General features: G+C 39.4%; 1 protein-coding gene across 3 annotated transcripts in view; it reads left to right on the top strand.

Moving 5' to 3' along the window:
- The window catches only part of MIPOL1 (mirror-image polydactyly 1), a 286091-nt gene that overhangs the window by 193203 nt on the left and 71291 nt on the right, over positions 1-21597 (top strand). For all 3 annotated transcript variants that reach the window (XM_077819074.1, XM_077819076.1, XM_077819075.1), the window contains one exon: positions 19121-19215. In XM_077819074.1, coding sequence (XP_077675200.1) covers positions 19121-19215 — 95 coding nt within the window. The remainder of the gene's footprint in view (positions 1-19120; positions 19216-21597) is intronic.

Genomic DNA, 21597 nt, shown 5'->3' on the forward strand with positions numbered 1-21597 from the left:
CTCTAATTTTGTGAAGACCATTGTGAACTAGCTAGGAAGGGCCCAATCCTGCTCCCACTGAAGTCATAGGGAAGACTTGCACTGACCTGAGGGGGAGTAGAATCAGGCCCTAAGTTAATAACCCCTGCAAAAGAGCAAATATACTTGGCTAACTTATTTTGACAGTCACAGTTCAACTTTAATTACTTATGTCAACATTCCATGAAGTAGAATTAAATCTGTAGTATATTTTGTAAAATTGTACTCTAGCCTCTATCCATTAATAAATCTTTGCTGACAGGGAAAAATGACCAGTATTTTGTGTGCACTCTGAAAAGTGTAGAATAAATAGCAAGGTTCTAATGTAGTCAAAGAATCCATCTAAATGGCAGAATCTTTTTGAATAGAATTGACAGAATTTCAGTACCTTATATATAATGAAAATGGGGATTTTAATTTCAGGGGGAAAATAATTTAGGGGTCTAACCCTTACTTTTGCAAGAATCTTTGTAGTAATTAACTTAAATGTAAGGTTTGCTTACTTTATTAAGTGCAATACTTGAATTATGTTTAGGTTGCATGTTTTACAGAAAATTCTGAAATGCAGTTATAGTGCATAGTAAATGTAACTTCTACCCATGTTTCCGTAGCAGTGTAAAACAGCAAAGCATTACCTGGAAGCATGGAAATTGACATTTTAAAACTTTTATATATGAACTATGAGTCAATCATCTTGTGCATGTAAGAAAAAAATGCAGTGGTGAAGGATCTAATCCATATTTCACTATTTTTGTTCTTTTTTAATTTATTTTCTTTGAGGCTTCTTTGCTGCAGTGCCTCTAGCAATAGTAGTCCTGGATGTTAATACAATAGCAGAATTCACCCAAGGCTGTTGATGATTTAGTCATGCGAATCAACTTCATCTAAACAGTGTCACTAGGATCTAGTTCCTCCCTCAGAGGGGTGTGACCTTTTGATAGACATATGTAAATCTAGAAGCTCATTTATTACCAACACACTACTAATTCCTGTTGTAACCTGTAGAACCAGGAATTGAACCACACTTTCCTTCGGTACAGTAAACGTTCGGAGCTACAGTATGGCATTCTCTTTACTGTCTTGATAGACTCAAACGAAGGAAGATTCAAATCAGTGAAGGATTTGCTTGCCACATTTTGCAAATCAACTTCTATCATATATTGATTAAAAAAAAGTGTCCAAAACATCAAATTTACTTCAGCTTTTAACATAATGTTGAATGCAGATACACTGAATCTTAATTTTGATTGATTACATAGCAGGATAAGTTCATACTAAAAATCTCTTCTTTGTCCTCTTTATCCTTTGCTCACCTTTTCATTCTTTGCATGTCAATTATTAACATTGTGACGTTACCTGTTGCTGCAGTAACTTTGTTTCAATGCAGCTGTTGCCTGGTAAAATTTGTTGAGAGCTTGATTGATTGGAACATTTACCAACATTTGATGAGATATCAAAAAGGATTTGTTATGGTCACAAGCATCAGTTTAACATTTTTTTAGGGAACTGTTCTTATTGTTTATGACATACTATAGATTTGGATAAATAGGATAACCCCATAGTGTGTACAGTGCTGACGTGTACATGTTTCATTAGCAAGGTAAAGATTAATTCGAGTACAAGAGATATAAAAATGCATTGGAATAAATTCAATGGGTCAGATTTTGTTCTGAGCCTTATTCAGTGGGATTGCATGAATGTAGCAGAAGACAGAATGTGGTCCGGTTGAGTATGAATTCAGAGCATATCATAGAAATGTTGGGCTGGAAGGCACCATGAGAAGTTGTCTAGTCCAGTCCCTCATGCTGAGGAAGGACCAAGACCATCCCTGACAGGTGTTTGTCCAACCTGTTCTCCCTTGGAAACCTATGCCAGAGCTTAACTATCCTTATAGTCAAAAAGTTTCTGATAATATCTAACTTAAATCTCCCTTGCTGCAGATTAAGCAAATTACTTCTTGTCCTACCTTCAGCTGAGTTCAGTTGATCACCATCCTCTTTATAACAGTCCTTAACACATTTGAAGACTGTTATCAGGTCCCCCCTCACCCTTCTTTCTCAAGACCAAACTTGCCCAGGTTTTTTTTTTAACATATCCTCACAGGTCAGGTTTTCTAAACTTTTTATCATTTTTATTGCTCTCCACTGGACTCACTCCAGTTTGTCCACATCTTTCTTAAAGACACATTTCTGCATCCGAGGCCTCACCCGTGCATACTGGCTCACAGTACAGTGACATCACAGTCTTATGAATGGCACAACTGTTAACACACCCCAGAATGATTTTAGCCTTTTTCTCAACTGCATCACATTATTGGCCCATATTCAATTTGTGATCCACTATAATCCCCAGATCCTTTTCAGTATTGCCTAACCAGTTATTCCCCATGTAGCGGTGCATTTGATTTTTCCTTACTAAGTATAGTAGTTTGCACTTGTTTTTACTGAATTTCATCTGGTTGATTTCAGACCAATTCTCCAATTTGTCAAGGTAGTTTTGAATTTTAACCCTGTCCTCCAAAGTGCTTGCAACCCCTTCTAGTGTGGTCTCATTCACAAATTTTATAAGCATACACTCAATTCCATTATCCAAGTCACTAATGAAAATATTGAATAGTACCAGACCCAGGACTGACTGCTGCATGACTCCACTAGATATTCCCTCCTGGTTTGACGGCGAACTCTTTCAATCAGTTGTGCACCCACTTTATCCTAATTTCATCCAGATCACCTTTCCTTAGTTAGCTTTTCATGTAATTCTTAAGGCTAAGAAGGTTTGTCTTAATTGTGCAATGTTGCCTTAATTGTTCCAAGTTAGGGTGTGCCTTCCTGGACTATTAGGGTATGTCTACACTACAAAATTAGGTCGAATTTATAGAAGTCGGTTTTTTAGAAATCGGTTTTATATATTCGAGTGTGTGTGTTCCCACAGAAAATGCTCTATGTGCATTAAGTGCATTAACTCGGCGGAGTGCTTCCACAGTACCGAGGCAAGTGTCGACTTCCGGAGTGTTGCACTGTGGGTAGCTATCCCACAGTTCCCGCAGTCTCCGGAAATGAGATTCAAATGTTCGTGGTTCTTTTCCTGTCTACCTGGCCAGTGCATCTGAGTTGAGAGTGCTGTCCAGAGCGGTCACAATGGAGCACTCTGGGATAGCTCCTGGAGGCCAATACCGTCGAATTGTGTCCACAGTACCCCAAATTCAACCCGGCAAGGCCGATTTAAGCGCTAATCCATTTGTCAGGGGTGGAGTAAGGAAATCGATTTTAAGAGCCCTTTAAGTCGAAAAAAAGGGCTTCATCGTGTGGAGGGGTGCAGGTTTACATCGATTTAACGCTGCTAATTTTGACCTAAAGTCCTAGTGTAGACCAGGGCTTAGTGCTCACCGTAGGACTGTTGCAACTATGAGGCCTCTAAGTCCAGGTGCCTTCAAGTGTCCTAGTAGTATGCTAAGGGCCAAACAGTACACACTATAAGGTAGCTTGTTACTGTTGGATTATGTTTCAGTAATTTATTCTATAGAGGTAAAGTGTTGGTTATAATAAATTCATGCAGGTGGTTTGGTAATCCCAGTTTCTAAGAACTTTAGAATGTTAGGCAGGTCTCCCCAACCCCAAAAGGTATGCATCTACAGTCAAAGGTCATGGGTCCTGTCCCTGCTTAGGTGTGACAACTCCTAATGCTAATGGTGAATTCCTCGTCTTTCAGCTCCCACTTACTACTGCTGTTGCTGCTGCAGCCGTCAAAAAAAATAAATTTTTTTAAAATTGATAAAACTCGAAAAATGTCCTGATAGCAGCAGGTCTAGCCTAATTTAACTAAAAGTATCTTTCAGTCTTAGGTATAATCCTTCCCTGAGCTCTTCCTAGGGACTAGTAGTCCTGTGCTGTCCACTTCTCCACCAAATATCCCCTCCCAGTACCATCTAGATCTTAGTCATTTCTTAGCAGAGTGGAGCCAGGCCACAACTTGTACCCTTTCCCTCTCCTTGTCCCCGTCAAATCATACATGGATATAAAAGAGAATGTAGGGAGCCAAACCGTGCCTTCTGAGGGGGAAAGCTATGTGACGGCCCAGAAGCTGCAGGGATGTGTACTGTAGGGGAGAGGCATCTATGCAGAGGGAGGAGAAAAGAGAATGAAAAGTGGTGGTTTAAAACAGCTTATTTACTCTTCCACCCCACCCTCAGGAACCTTTAGGCAGCAGGTGACCATTTGTGACCATTGTGCCATTTTCAGATGTCATTTCCTACTCTAAAATCTAACTTGGAAGATATTTAATATTCCTAATTTCATTTCTACAATAGAAATGGCTATGAAGAAACAAACTGCATCTTAAAGGTCAGCAGGAATCATGAGGAATAGGTACAAGAGGAAGAGTCCAAATAGTTCAGGCAGTTTGGGGAGTGCAAAGAAAGAAAAGTTAAGAATACAATAGAGAAGAGGTCTGTGCAAGCTCCAAAGTAGTAAAGACAGAGTGTATTTTTTCCCAACTTTTTTCTGTTCTGTTTCTGCCACGAATCATGTTTTGTATTTGAAGTGTTTTGTTTTGGTTTTTAACTTCAATTACGTTTAAAGTCTAATAGCAATGTCCCATCAATATGTGTATTAGTATTATTAAGCATTTGATACAATTCTCGGATGGTTCAAAAACACCTTGCTGTGGCTTATTGTTGTGGTGTTTGCCTACTCTCCAACATTGTACAATTGTTCCTAATGGAAATTAAAGTAGCTGAAGGGGGGGTTACTTTGTTTTAGGCATTCTTCTAAAAACAGAAAACTGATATTTATACTCATGCTTGATCGGGTGTTTCTTTTACAGTATGAACTGAAAGCATATTAATGGATGTAAAGGTGTATGTGCAGAGATCTGTTTCCATGACTCTTGATTCCATTAAAAGCACTTCTTTTTCTTTTGGAGTAGGAAAGTGGGGATTGGAATATACTTTGTTTTTACTTTAGGATTCTGTACCATGTAGTTTACAATGCTTCTTGCTTTATAAGTAGTTAATATAGAATTAATATATTTGCAGTTTTACAAATACATTTAGATGAAACACTTTTGGTTGGCTGATTTCTTTAAGTTTCCTTAAAGTTTCTGTACTTCCTATGAATTGCCCCAATGCCTACTGATGAGGGCAGAACTGGTTGTCAAGCTTCTCTACTTAAAGCTGAGTGAACAAGCTGCTTATGATGACCCAACAGAGACATAAGGGAGGTCTATGAAAGGGCAAGTATTCAACCAGCCTTAATCCTTGTTTTCAGTAAGGCAGTGTCTTTAAGTGCAGACTAATTAGTGAATAGACATGGTTGTACATTGTTGTAGACATGTCTTTTGTTGGCCTGAGATGAACTGCCTGGCTAATATAAATGGTCTAAAAACTATTATTTTCCATTGCTTTTCTTTTTTTAATGCACTTTAATAGGCCATAGAGATGAGAAAATGTAAAACAAAGCAGGAACAAAATGAAATAAAAACCATATGACTATATACGCTGATGTAGTATGATTCATTCAGAAATTTTCTTTTATGCAGGTGGCCACCACCAGTGTAGATCTGAATGGTGTTATGCCACTATATGGTCTATACATTTTGATCCTTTTGATCTACTTGAATTAGAGAAAATATTTAATGTCCCTTCACAATAGCATACTGTAATACTTTGCATTTATATAGCACCTGGTAGACAACAATCTTAAAATAGTATACTAAACTGGGCAAGCATTATTATCCCATTTTACAGCTGAAGAAACTGAACACAAAGTAAATTATTTGCCTCAGGAGTCAGTGGTCTAGTTTGGTCTCTTGAGAACCAAACCACTGCCCTAACCACTAGACCACACCATTTTCATTATATGTTGTATAATGCTATTTCCTAACACCTAGAATTAGTGTTTATATATATTTTTTAAAAATCAAGTGATGTACAGTGAAGTTAGGGAAAAGGTATATGGTAAGGATGTCCATTAAATGTAAATAAAAACCAGTCACAGAGCCAGCTGAGAAAGAGAGAACAGCCCTTAAAGATAGGCAGACATTTGAAATATGGCAAGCTAGTGAAAAGAATTTAAAGTGTCTGTTTCTGCTGTGTATTCCTCAGTTAGTGTTTGCATGACACTTGCCCCTTAAATGATATAATGCACATGGCAGCCATAACAAGTTACTATTTTTCTCATTTTCTAAAAATAACCATAGATTCCAGTAATATGTATTAACAGTGCCTTAGTTATTGAAACTCATAGATATAAGCTTTTTATTGCCTTTATCACCTGTATTATTGATTGGAGATAATTACTGCAAGGCAGCTGGCTGTTGGTTTTAGGGAGCATCAATTGTTCTCCTGCCCCAGCTGTTGGCTAATAAGCACAGTCAACACATCTGTTTCAACAGCTGGTAATTAACAAAAGCCTAATTGCTGCAACTCTTTTAACAACCAATCTATGAAAGAGTGGGGATGTGGAGGAATATTATTTACTTTGTGCTCTGCACTTTCTGTGACCAGTTTCTTTTTTCTTTTTTCTACTTTGAACACCACTGCCTTTGTCTGACGCATTGAATAGCAATAGAACACAATATGGTAATCCAGAGCTTAAGTTTTTCAGATCTTTGTTGGTGTTTCTTATTGCAACATTTCTTTGCTAAGTTGCAAGATAAAATGGATCAAAAGCATTTTGTAGAGTTCCATACAATGGCTGAAATCCACAGCGGTGTGCCTAGGCAATAGGGCTGCCAACTCTTGCCGCCTCCAAAAGAGGATGGTGGGTGTCACCTTTTCTATATATGTTTTATATCATTGGACCCCTTTCCCCCACAAAAAAAAGAATGTTGTCATTCTAAAGGGCTGGTCATCTGAAGAATTTTACTCTTGCAGTCCAGGTCCTTCATAAATTGGGTTGTGCAAATGGAACCAGGATCTTTTCATCGCTCCATAAAATCTATGTGTGTTGGTCAGTTTAAAAGTGAAAATCCTTTACCACTGTGGAATAGATAGCATCTCAGCTTTCATAGTATAGATTTGGAAAGAATTCTACAGTCTTTACATTTATAGTATCTGTTAGTAAACATAAAATCAGAGAAAGAAAGAGAGCATGCACACACATCCTATCCTATCTATTTTCCCCTTCATACAATACAGCATATGTATATTTATTTGATATATCTATGTCTAAATAGAAGTTGTGTGAATGCATATGTAAGTTAATGGCAAAACTCCCATTGACTTAAATGGGGCAGGATTCCTCTCTCAGAACCTAATTTTCTTAAATCGAGGCTAAGATTTGCATGCATTTAAGTACTTGCTTCATACATGCAAAAGAGGTGCTCAAATATTAATGGATCTTGTGCCTCAAGTATTATGAAAGTTAGACCCATATTACAGATTGTATAGCCTGAATTAGACGACAAAATATTTTCCATGAACCATTATTTAAAGTTAATCCTTATACATTATATTTAAAACATTCAGCTAAGGCTCAAAAACACTGCTAAAATGTCAGTGAAGATCACTTGATTAAACTGGTTTCCCTAACTTTTCAGTTGGCAAATATTACTATACACTCAGTTCTTTAATTGTCTGTTGGTTATGTTGAAAGGTATCGAGGAAATTCTACCCAAGTGCTTGCCATTGATAGAATACAGGTTGCATAATTTTAAAAAATTTTGTTGGCAAGACCAGTTTAGTTGCAGGTGTTCAGGTGATGAAGTGTACAGTAGGTGCAGTGAGAAAGTATGAGACATCCTTTGAACAAACAAAAACAAAACTGTTGGCTAAAATTCTAACTATAGAAGGACACTGTTATATCGGGAAATGTTTACTGTGTGGGTTTAACAAGACATGACTTTTTCACACTGTAATTTTGTCTGTGGTGACTGAAATGGGCTCAATAGCATTTCACAAGTCTAATGCAAAAAATATGCCTTCTGCACTGGATTATAGATATGGAAATGTGTCAGAGCATTTGACAGTTCATTAATAAAAGGATTTGTTTTTCCAAATGTGTTTGCTTGGCTTTGCAAAACTGTAATTTTAAATAGAATATATTAACATTTTGTTCTTTTCACCTTCCAAATTTCAAATGCTTATAAGTGTTATCAAATACGCAAGGATTCCTTCTTTCATTGCTGAAATGTACCCATGCGTTGAAAGGTGACAGAGGTTTAACAGTGCACAGCAACTGCACACCACAGCTAAGGATAGCAATTGAAAAAGAAAATTGTTTTCAATTGAAGCTACGTGGAAATTTAGTAAGGAAGAATGCAGTTACCGCAACTGAAATTTAATTAAGGACATATCCACCTTTCTCGCAAAAAGTGCCAGGAATCTTTAGCATCAGAACCTTGTTTTTATGTCTGATCTATAAGACTGCACTTCCTATAGTATAGTGCTCCAGAACCCCATATGGAGGTGTTTATCCCATATGGATTCAGGAGGAAGAGTGTCACCTATTGAATCCTCAGTAGCATCTTCTGCAACAGCTAAATGTTTTTTTGAGGGCTCCCATAATGTTTTAATAGGTATATCTTAATCAGAATTCCTGGCTGGACTTGTATTTGGGTGAGAAAAAAAGCATAATTCAGAATAAAGATTTTGGTGATATTTATATTCAGAACAGGTCATGATAAATCATAAAGGACAAATCCATAGCCCCACTATGATTGGTCCTTTTGTATCACTGGAATGGTGCAAGGAACCCTAAAGCCACCATAAATTGTCTGTAGAGGATTCCTGCAGCATACGAGACATTCCAGGGGCCTACATAGATTGTGTCTCAGCAGTCTTTAGTTTAACCAGTGTCATTATGAGATGGATCAAGTTAATGCAGCCCTTAGGCTGCTCTAAACTGAGTCAGGGATCAGTTCAACCCCCAGCCCGTCACAGAATTGGGAGAGCAGAAAGATGGCTTAAAGCTACTTTTTCCTTCCTTTTCCGAATATGCCAAGCAAGATGGCGCAGTTTGGGACTGAGCTCAAAATGTTTCGCTAGGTGGTCTGATTGGAGCCTCAAATATCAAAGGAGAACACACATACAAAATGGGCTCCTATACAAGTCCATTGCAAAAGAAGCTCCTATAGTGACAAGTGTCTTGATACTTGCAGAATGCTCACCTCTGTTGTTTATTTGAGATATAAACATTGACTCTTTACTAATCCTAAATTTCCTAATCACAGATATATTGATTCTGTGTTGATAATTTCTTTGCTCTTTTCTTAAGAGTGACGTATTTGTCTAAAGTCTTAGTATTAAACTCAGCATTTTGATTCTGTGTTATGTATAGATGATAATATCTAATTAGATTTTTTTTTTGTGTGCCTGTGCATACTAATAGCTCAATTTCCCTTTCACGAACACAGGCCGTGTATATACAAATAGACATTAACCCAAACTCCCCCTCCTTGCCTACCCAAATCCTGCAAAAAATTACTCACGTGAGCAATGCCACTGAAGTCAACAGGCCTACTCATGTTTGTGATTCTTTGTAGGATAGTGATCTTTGTGAACTGTTCATGATGTAACTGAATTTTTTGGTACGGTCTCATTTAATAGTTTCAAATAGTCAATATAAACAACAACAAAACTCTGACACTGTTCTTCTCAGCAGAAGTGCCTCAGAGTGGTATATATGATTTTGGCACTATGAATGAAAAAGTATTACTTTGGGATATATTAATTATTTGTTTGCTCAATGAAATTAGCAAAAACTATGTTTTCCCATTTAGCATAAATTGTAAGCATTCAACACAAATTGGTTAACTGCTTTTCATTGAGTACAGTATTTTGCTTAATTACCTGAATTGACTTTTTGTACTTGAATGAGGAGTGAAGAATTTAAATGTGTGGATTTTTCCTTTCAAAGGGAAATTTAGTGATTGTGAAAGATATTGGACTAACAGCTCTGAAAACAGATACTTTGTCTACAACACAGATATAACTAGAGTTGGCAGAATTTGATTTTTATTTTTTTATAATTTTGAAAGATAGTATCCTTTTATTTTTAAGTATTTTTTTAGATTATCAATTTAAATGTTCACAGCTGTGGGAAATTATGAGGGGGTGAGACACTAAGTATTTAATGACAACAGACACTGAGATTTTAAATGTGAAAGCTTTATAACCATTAAAACACAAATTATCAACATCACATTAAAAAACACAAATTAAACCTGCTTAAATCAAACTCTAACAAGTTCTCAAACAGCATTTTTCTTACTTTGCATAACTGTAAATTTTGATTAATTATTGATGGAAATATTTTTCATCTGTTTGTGCATGTACGGTGAAATTTAAGCCTAATTATAACCTATGACAGCAGCAGTGTTAGCTTCTGTAGGTCCCCCCACCAATGTACTTCAACCCTGATCTGGATGCTAGAGGGATTGTTCACTTATTGTACATGGCCATTCGGTCCTAAGTCACTCTCAAGATTTCCAAGAGAGATGTGTGGTGTATTTTGGAACAGGGAATGATGAACAAACTTAGGTCCAGATTTATAAAAGTATTTAGGCATTGCTTTGCTCAGCACTGAAACGTCTAACTGACTTAAGAGCCCAAGTCTCATTTTCAAAAGCACGGAGGAGCCTAAGTGCTTAATTTACTTTTGAAAATGAGACTTGGGCTCCTAAGTCAGTTAGGCCTTGCAGTGCTGAGTGAAGCACCACTTTTTAAAGTCTTGGCCTTTGTGCTTGTGACAGGTGCTAGCTTGATGTCACGGGAGCCCTTTCGTTGGACAACAGGTATCAACACTGAAACTTTCCCACACCACTTTGTCACCTGTGGTACCAAGCTAGCACCTGTCACAAGCACAAAGATCCAGACTTTAAAAGGTGTTAAAGTGGTGCTTCACTCAGCACTGCAAGGCCTAACTGACTTAGGAGCCCAAGTCTTGTTTTCAAAAGTGGCTCATGCACTGAGGAATCATAGAATATCAGGGTTGGAAGGGACCTCAGGAGGTCATCTAGTCCAACCCCCTGCTCAAAGCAGGACCAATCCCCAACTAAATCATCCCAGCCAGGGCTTTGTCAAGCCTGACCTTAAAAATATCTAAGGAAGGAGATTCTACCACCTCCCTAGGTAACGCATTCCAGTGTTTCACCACCCTCCTAGTGAAAAAGATTTTCCTAATATCCAACCTAAATGTCCCCCACTGCAACTTGAGACCATTACTCCTTGTTCTGTCATCAGCTACCACTGAGAACAGTCTAGATCCATCCTCTTTGGAACCCCCTTTCAGGTAGTTGAAAGCCTAATAGAGATTTGGGCTTCTAAATCAGTTAGGAATAACTGTTTGCTGATATATGCAAATGGCGTCTGTGGTTTTCTCACCTTTTCACAGTTTGTGTTATGATTGGTGATACAAGAAATTACTTGCTAGGCCTCCATATACAGGATTCTTGTTGTTTTAAAAAATTGCCTGTAGCTAGATTTCATAATAAAACTATTTCTGCCTGGAATCTGTTGTAATCTCTGCATATAACATTACCTGCCTGCAGAAACCAATCTGACATCTGGTTTTGAATGCACTACTTGGTGCTGTGACAATTGAAGCACTTTTGTTGACACGTAGGGTATGTCTACACTACGAAATTAGGTTGATTTTATCTAAGTCAATTTTTAGAAATCAATTTTATACCGTCAATTATGTATGTCCCCACTAAGCGCATTAAGTCGGCGGAGTACATCCTCACTACCTTGGCTAGCATCGACTCACGGAGCGGTGCACTGTGGGAAGCTATCCCACAGTTCCCGCAGTCTCTGCTGCCCATTGGAATTCTGGGTTAAGCTCCCAATGCCTGATGGGGCAAAAACATTGTTGTGGGTGGTTTTGGGTTCGTGTCGTCAGTCTCCCCTCCCTCCCCCTGTGAAAGCAACTGCAGACAATCATTTCACAACTTTTTTTCCTGGGTTACCCATGCAGATTCCATAGCACGGCAAGAATGGAGCCCACTCATCTCACTGCTGCTGTTTGAGAGCATTGTAAACACCTTGCACATTATACTGCGGTATGTGCAGAACCTGGCTAAGAGACGGCAGCACAAGGACGATTATGAGGACATAGGACACAGACGTTCCTAAAAGCACAGGCTGTGGCAATTGGGACATCATGGCAGCAGTGGGGCTGGTTGATACAGTGGAACACCGATTAGCGTTCAGCTGTGCCCTATCAGTGCAGGAGGACTGTATGAGCTCGTAAAACATGTCATCACGAGTGTGTTTTTTTCACCTTCTAATATGCGATAACCTCAGGGACGGAGATGATAGGGGGAGCATAGAAACATTTGCACCTGCAGGGGGATAAAAAGGGAGAGTAAAATTTAAGATGATACATTTCTGAGAACAAAAGGGAGACTCTTTCACAATTAATCAAGCAATTCACAGCAGACAGCACATGTGCTTTAGGTACAAGGTCACATTTTGCCTTTTATATTGAGCGCCGGCCGGTATGGTGACACATCACACATGGCTGGGCAACAGAATTCGGTTTCCAGGCAGCCATGGTAAGCCAAAGGGTACTTGGTTTGGCTTCTGACGCCTTCATAACATGTGGGAATGTTTTCAAACTGCAGCATCCTCCTTTCCCATAGCACGCAATGCCAGTTGGGTTTGCCATTTAAAAGGAGGAGCTGCGGTTTTCGGGTGGATGTACAGCACACACCTTCCTCCACCCCTCCGTGTGGCTATTTGGGATGATCCCTTTACCTCTCCCCCCACCGTGTGGGGCTATGGGATGATCCCTTTTAGGGGAGCGCTACTGTTCCCTTACAAAAATTCCCTTATTTCAACCAGGTGACCATGAATGATATCACTCTCCTGAGGCTAACACAGAAAGATAAAGAGCGAATGTTGCTTGAATGCAACCAAAACCCAGGACCATTCGCTGCCATGCTTTGTGCTGATTCCAGACTACTTGCTACTGGCTTGGCGTGGTAAAGTGTCCTACCGTGGAGGACGAAATAAGGCAGCCCTCCCCAGAAACCTTCTGCAAAGGCTTTCAGAATACCTCCAAGAGAGCTTCATGGAGATGTCCCTGGAGGATTGCCGCTCCATCCCCAGACACGTTAACAGACTTTTCCAGTAGCTGTACTGGCCACGAATGCATCCCAAGTCTTCAGAGAAAATCAAACATTAAACACTGGCTTTTAAACCCTGTACTATAGTTACAAATGTGCACTCACCAGAGGTGCCTTCTCCGCCTTCAGGGTCGGGGATCCCGTCTTGGGAGGGTATTGGCTCCAGGGTGATGAAAAGGTCTTGGCTGCCAGGGAGAATGGATTCCCCGCTTGCCTGCTGCCCATTCTCCTCCTCCTCTTCCTCATCCACAAAATCCTCCTCCTTGTTGTGTGAGACTCCCCCTTTGCAGGTGTCCACGGACAGTGGTGGGGTAGTGTTAGGGTCCCGCCCTAGAATGCCATGCAGCTGATCATAGAAGTGGCATGTATGGTGCTCTGACCCAGGGTGACCATTTCTCTCCTTTGTCTTTTGGTAGGCTTGCCTGAGCTCCTTGACTTTCACATGGCACTGCTGTGTGTCCCTGTTGTAGCCTCTCTCCACCATGCCCTGTTCGATTTTGGCATATATATTAGTATTTCTTCCTTTTGATCGGAGTTTTGCCTGCACAGATTCTTCTCCCCTTACAGCAATCAGATCCAGTGTCTCCCGTTCACTCCATGCTGGAGCTCATTTGGATCTAGACTATTCTCAGTGATAGCAGATGACAGGACAAGGAGTAATGGTCTCAAGTTGCAGTGGGGGAGATTTAGGTTGGATATTAGGAAAAACTTTTTCACTAAGAGGGTGGTGAAACACTGGAATGCGTTACCTAGGGAGGTGGTGGAATCCCCTTCCTTAGAAGGTTTTAAGGTCAGGCTTGACAAAGCCCTGGCTGGGATGATTTAGTTGGCATTGGTCCTGCTCTGGGCAGGGGGTTGGACTAGATGGCCTCCAGAGGTCCCTTCCAACTCTGTTATTCTATGATTCATTTGCGATTCTGGGGGGACTGCATGGTCACCTGTGCTGCTGAGCTCACCATGCTGACCAAACAGGAAACAAAATTCAAAAGTTCCCAGGGCTTTTCCTGTGTACCTGGCTAGTGCATCGGAGTTGAAAGTCCTGTCCAAAGTTACAATGGAGCACTCTGGGAGCTCCCGGAGGCCAATAACGTCAATTTGTGTCTGCACTACCCCAAATTCAACCCAGCAAGGTCAATTTTAGTGCTATTCCCCTCGCCGGGGAGGAGTACAGAAGTCGATTTTAAGAGCCCTTTAGGTCAGCGAAACGGGGTTGCTTGTGTAAATGCATTCATTATAAAAGCGACCTAATGCGGCTAAATTCAACCTAACCCTGTAGCGTAGACCAGGGCTAAGATGGCCTTCTGCCTGAAATAAACTATCTAGTTTGCATATGTAATAATCCATATGTGCTGAATAGATTACATGTGACTTTTGGGTTTTAGAGATTATGTGCTTAAATCCACAGAAACTAAGGGTGAAATCCTGGCTTTACTGAAGTCAGTAGGAGTCTGCCATTGACTTCGGTAGGGCCAAGATTTCACCCTATGCCGCTTCACTATGTGATTAAAACAGTCCTTTGGTTTTCAGAAATACCATATGCAATAAAATATTTCAGGGTGGTACATTCCATGTATTAATCACGCGTATTTGCCTTGGATTGCACTTGAGATAACTAACTCATTTTACCTCTGCATTTGCAATATTTCAGGTATTTCCTAAAGTATAGGATATTAAAAAATGTTACTGCAGATACTCAGGAAATGTTATCAATGTATCTAAGGTAAAATAGGCAGGTTCTTAAGGTAACTTTAATTCAGAGGAATGTGAACTTTTCATGTATCAATTTGCCTCCATAATGTGATAACATACTAGAATTAGCATGTAGTATTTTTATGGGCACATAGTTAGCTCCTACATGTAAAATATTTGCTATAATAATATTTTATGCCACACTCCCCAGTGTGAGGTGATCGTGTAAGGGGAAGACTATGGAACTAAAGTCATAAACAAAATGTTACAAAACACTTTTCTTTACATGGGTTAACTAGCATCAGGCTCAATTTGCTTTTATTACAATGAAACAAATCATGTGTGCACTACCTGCTCAAAATTGCTGTTCAGCCCTTTCCTTTTCTTTGATAGAGCAATAAAAGCCATATTCTTCCCTGACTGTACTATCTGGAAAATGTTTGTTCTGGCCTATATCCATAATACTGAATCATGACTGAAGTTTTCAGAAATGAATGATCATGTGATGTAGCAGTAATATTCATGTGAGACAGACAGGGAATTCTAATGCAGGATTTGTTGTCTGCAACCTTAAGACTAAGGCAAAACACAGACCGCTATGAGTGTTGTCATTTACATGTCTGCTGCAAATATCCCTGGACAGTATTAAATAACAGAGTAAGGATTGGGTTGGGGAGCGTGGTATTAGATTGCAGAGTGAAACAGTTTAATTTGCTGTTCCTGCTGATTAAAATTTCTAGATACGAACTAATAAGAGTTATATTCTCTATTGAGATCTATCCCGTTTGTGCCCCTGAGGAATGTCAGCCAGTCAATGGATCTGAACCACCCCCTAAATCCTGCCATGCCCCCTCCAGCAAGAGGGGGCACAGGTGGTATAAGCCAGCTACACCAACTTTGTTCCACCCAGGCCAGGGGGAATCTTCAGCTGCCCCTTTAGGATTAGGTTAGCTTTCTGGCTGCTTTGATCTACCTCAGCAATGCAAAGCAACCAAAGGCAGGGCTGAGGATTTAACCCTAGATATGCAACCACTTGAGGGCTGGTTACACCTCTTTCCTTGTACTTTTCAGAAATTGTGTCTGTGGCAGTAGAAAGTCACAGTTGTCCTCTCCGCTTGGGATCTCTATTATACGTTCTGCAGTTAGGCCCCGCTTTGGCCAAGTACTGAAGCATGTGCGTAACTTTCAGTACGTAAGTAATCCTGTTAAACTCAATGGGACTACTCAAGGACTTAAAGTTATGCACATATTTAAGTACTGTACTGGAGCCTTATTCCCCATGAGACGCTTTCCTTGATGTCAAGAGGAGTTCATCATGTGATACATGCATGTAACATGCCATAGATGTCCCACAGTGCAGATAAGGGGTCGGAATTTTATTCAGTATGTTGAGCATTTTTTAAATAATTAGAAAGCATCCCCTGATAATGCAGTATGCAGGGTCCTTTATTTTGTGACTATCACTTAGGTCATTAGGATATACACAGCTGAATTTTGGTACCACTTTCAAAATTGAGGAGGAAAGATCAGCACTCTGTAAAATTTGCTGCCTACGTCAAATTAATGTTGATTTTCCATGCCCTCTTCTCTCCTCAGCTTAATCAAAATTCTGTTGCTGGAACACAGTAACAACTTTCCATCCTGTTCAAACATTTCAACTATTTTTTAAGTCATAAATGTTTATGGACACCAGATCTCGACTGGGCACAGGAGAGTTGTGCCAGGGAGCCAGTTACAATATCGTGATTCTCAGGCCAGCTCTAGCTCCATTTCTGCTTAGATCTGTTGTGAGAGAGGTCTAAATCCCTACACTAGCATTTGGCCCTTAATAGACCTTCTGCTAGTGGAGTATAAATGCAGTGCACCCCCACATCTTAGAGGGGGACAGTGGGTGCAGGGCATGGAGCCAGCACACCTAGGCCAAAAAGGGAGTATCTGTAATGCAGGGCAATTCTCTGCTGGCTATGTGCTGCCAATTTTCATTTAGCTCAGGATTGAGGGAGTAGAAAGGTAGCTTAGACTCATATGCCCTCATCACCCCACAGCTGTACCAAGCGTAAACAGTTGAGCCTCTCCACTACTGAAACAATCTTCAGGACTTTCTCTTCCACTATATAATCTCCAAATTAGTCAGAACAAGGACTTGAACCCACCTCTCCCACATCCTAGGTGAGTGCTATAACCATAGAGCTATAGAATCAGTCTTTCCCTGGCCTGCTGAATGTTTGATTACTTATACGAGTGGAATAGCTCCATCAGGTGCAATTGAGGAGAAAGACCACCCCAGAATAGCTGGAGCAAGAACTTGAACCGGTCTCCCACATCCCAGATAAGTACCCTCACTGCTTGGTGCTTGCTCTTGCCTTCTCTCTCACCCCACTCCCAGCTAAGTCCCCCTTCCCTGTCATGATCACGTACCCAGGCTGAAATTTTTTGTTATCCACCCCCACAAATCACATGCGAGAAGATTGGCAACATGCCTATTACTTTTCTGTTTTTGTTATTTTTGACTATATTGAGTCTAGTGAGCTGGATTCTCCTCTCATTTATGCTGGTGTAAATCAGGTGAAACTCCAATGAAATCAGTGGAGTTAGACTGGTACAAAGTTGGCATAAATAAGAGTCTCAAGCCCCAATGTCTTCTGAACTTTGTCCTGAAAAGCGTGACTTGAATGGTAGGTGTACTTTTTTGTATACTTCCCTAAAGAGACTAGCCGTTAATCTCTCTGTGCGTAGGTGTGTCTGCTGCAAACATTTCCTTCCAGTCTACCATTTCAATCACACTTCACAGTACACTGAAAATTGGCAAGGATGTTAATTATTGGCCTCTAGAACAAACCACCTACTTTGATTTGAGCATGTTTTTTCCAATTTTTAAGTATGTTGTTTCACCGACAGTACGGTATAATTATAGAAAATCGCTTAGTTTGGCTAACATTCTTGTGTTCTGTGAGTTCTCTTTGCAAAGCTGTAAGCAGCACCAGGCTCAGGACTTAAACAGCTCACCTGGAGAGTACTTTAACCTCTTAGTGCCACGAGTTAGGGCTTGCCAACTCCAAGTGCTCATGCAAAGCGCATTGCCGTTCAGCATCAGGCACTCTAAATCAGTGTTACTGAGAGGTTAAGCATTAATATGCTTCACTTTCAAGGCTAAAAGAGACCATGTGTGTAGTAAAATAGTCTGTGCTTGCTGTTCTCTTAACAGCTTATTATAATTTGTTTATATTACAGTAGCACCTAGAGGTTAACTGATATCAGGGCCTCTCTCTGCTGTGCACTGTACATATAAATATTAAAAGACAGTGCCTGTCCTGAAGAGCTGCAGTCTAAATACACAAAAGAAAGGGGGATGAAAGGAAGTATTATTATCCCCATTTTTACAGATGGGAAATTGATGCACAGAGAGATTGAGTTGCTCAAGGTCATACAGTGAGTCTGGCAGACCTAGATCTACTGAGTCCCAGTCCAGTGCCTGAAACATATCCTTCCACTCTATGTATGCACAGCTCATCTATTGTGTCTGGAATTCACCAAGACTTTTTTTTTTGTAGCCTCAGGGAGTTGGTGGGTGCAAGGCCAGGGACACTGACAGAATTCACACATGGTAGTACACTGAGGAGTTGCACACACCCTTTTGGGTTTTATGTCCTATGACTTCTGGTAATTGGTTGATCTGCAGTAGCTGTATAATGTACAATATAATAAAAAATATATTGAATGGTAGGGAACCCTGCCTAATGCAAGCCCAGTCTTATTTGTAGTTAAATCAGTTAATCATCCTGTGAGATGTTAAATAAATGATATGAAACCTGAGTACTCTGGGGAGTCCTAAATCACTATTAGTACTAGATTTTTAAATATTCAAAGTGATTAAGCTATGGTCCTATATTAAACATACGTGCACTTATTTCTCCATACCTCTTCTCAGACAATTACAGGAACTGGTCAATACCCTTACTTAGCACTCTAACAACAGTACTTTAGTTCAAGATTTAGCATTCTGAATACCATGTAAATATATTTGTTGGCAAACAGCTGGATAAAATTGAAGAAGAAATTAATATGGGGACTGGGAATATAGAAAAGCAGAAGGGAAAAGTAGGGAAATTTGTTTAGAACATTACCAACTGAAAGATGTCAATACTTACAAACAATTACAATAGTATACCAACTAAATAAGAATGTTGTAATAATGAACAAATGGGTAATATTACAGAGGACTACGGTTTTGTGTATAATCAAACCTACAACAGAGCTGAAATTAACATTCATAAAGGATTGCTGTATTTTTTTCATTGTGCTTAAAACAGCACAGTCTTCTCTTAAATTATCACCTATCTATTTGCAGGCAAAGTTGCTAGCTATGCAACAAGAGCGAGAGACTGCTGTTCAACAGAATAAAAACCTAGAAGAAGAAATTCAGACGCTACGTGTTTATTACAGGTAAAATCATTTATATTATTGTAAATGTGATGACTCATAGGGGAAATTTTCTGCATGGCTTTATAACTGTAAGTGAGGAAATGGCCTTACTGCTTAGGTATTTGTTAGGAACATGTATAACTGCCTTGGGTTATACATATTCCATGGGCCTTAAATTCCAAAGAGTGTGAAGCTAGCAGATTTCTTTTCTAGATTTCCCACCTTTCTGATCTTCAAGCCCTATTCCGAAATGCAAAGTGTCATCTCCTGTGATTGTTGGTTTATTAACAATGACTCAGTGCCATGAAGTATCTTTTTATAAAGATGGTCGCATGGCTAATTATTACCAACAGGAGAGTGGGTTTGTGGGGGGGGGGAGAGAAAACCTGGATTTGTGCTGGAAATGGCCCACCTTGATTATCATACACATTGTAAGGAGAGTGATCACTTTAGATAAGCTATTACCAGCAGGAGAGTAGGGTGGGGGGGGAGGGAGAGAAAACCTTTTGGAGTGATGATCACCCATTTTTTCATGGTTTGTGTGTATAAAAACATCTTCTGTATTTTCCACAGTATGCATCCGGTGAAGTGAGCTGTAGCTCACGAAAGCTTATGCTCAAATAAATTGGTTAGTCTCTAGGGTGCCACAAGTACTCCTTTTCTTTTTGTGAATACAGACTAACACGGCTGTTACTCTGAAACATGGCTAAAATAGTTTCATTTCAATAGTCCTGCTCTTTATTCCTTTGGGTTTTTTTTCTGTGTAGTAATTCTCACTCAGTGTTCTTGATGAAATTCAAAAAGTTAGATGCAGCAATGCATTCACTAAAAAATAGATAGACCCATATGTGCTGGAACTAGGGATGCTGGGAGTGTTGCTGCACTCTGTGGCTTGAAGTGGTTTCCGTCATGGTTCAGTGTCTCCTGGCACCTCCACTATACAAATTGTTCCAGCACCGCTGGACAGAGCCTATTTCTTACTTGATTATCTGCACTTACCTAGCTTTATTTGCATTGATTTAGGAAACACAAAATCTGTTGAATTCTAGAACTGTGTTTTCTTTTCTAGACTCCTACATAATGCAGAATTTTGATTGCCTTATATTCTACAATAGTTAGTGGCGCGGACAGCCATTCTCTCATTAATTTTGGAGGCCTGTGAAAAACTTCTCCATGGATCACTGGATTTGTTTAGTCTCTAAGGGAAGGCTGTGTGGTCCAGTGAAGAAGTTAGGTTGTTTTATGGGGGAGCGGTTGTGTTACTATTTCTCTTCATCCTGACCACCTAGTTTATCAGCCTACAATACGGGCAACAGATTAGGTGCAGAATTCTTGACATCAGTACAAGAAGAAAGTCTGAAAGTTGAATGTATAGCTATTGCAAGGGACATGGTCTGCAGAAATAATACAGTGATACATGACTGGTGTGTTCATTTAAAATTTAAAACAGAAGGGGACTCGTTTGTTACAGCTGAAAAAATAACTGCAACGACACCGCATTTTTCTTGTGTGTCTTCTGTATTTCCACACAATGTTTCAGCTGAGACGGAGATTCCATTTGCAGGTTTCTAGTAGCTGTTAACGCTTCCCTTGTTCCTTATATTTATTAAAAACTTGTATTCCTAAATCTCCTCAGCATTTCTGAAAACCTTTGCTTTGGTTATTAGTCAATAGAAACTCCAAGGAATCTTTTAGTATTTCTTTTAACTAATTTGTTCAGCATTCAATGAAAAATTCCTAGATACACTATAGTAAACTAGAAATAATGCATTACAAAACAGCATTATTCACTTAGAAAGGACTTGAAAAATAGTAAAAATAATTTGATTTACTTTTTTATCATGCCACTTCAAAAATTCAAGCTCAGAATTTACGAGTTGGTCTGTAAGCATAAAGACGGAGCACATTTTTATTCTAACGTGAAAAAGTTCCACAGGAGCAGACGTTAAAGCAGACAGTAGACTATAGTCTGTTGATGCAAATACTTCCAGTCACATGAATATTACCTCCATATCTGAATATACCACATAGTTAACTAAGTTCTGACCTTTAATTTCACCTAACAGTTTAGTGCTAATTTGATTATGGTATTTGATAATCTATGATGATTATGGTCTGGTATCATTAGATATATGAAATTATAAACTGAATTAATATAATATGCTCTGACTGTAGAGCTTTCAGTACCAACTAATAACTAGGTTATAGAGCCCTTTATAAGGTTAGAAATAGAGAACTTTGACCCGTAAATGCCATTTCTCCCTTGATGTCTTAAGTGGTTGCTTTTTTCTAGCACATTTAGAATTCACTCCCATATGTATACGTACATGTCATCAAGAAAAGATACAATGCAGCTTTTAATATTATCTCCAAAACTTTTGTAGAAGTCAATATAATAATAAA

The sequence above is a fragment of the Eretmochelys imbricata genome, chromosome 6 (assembly GCF_965152235.1).
Source record: "Eretmochelys imbricata isolate rEreImb1 chromosome 6, rEreImb1.hap1, whole genome shotgun sequence".
Taxonomy (NCBI): Eukaryota; Metazoa; Chordata; order Testudines; family Cheloniidae; genus Eretmochelys; species Eretmochelys imbricata.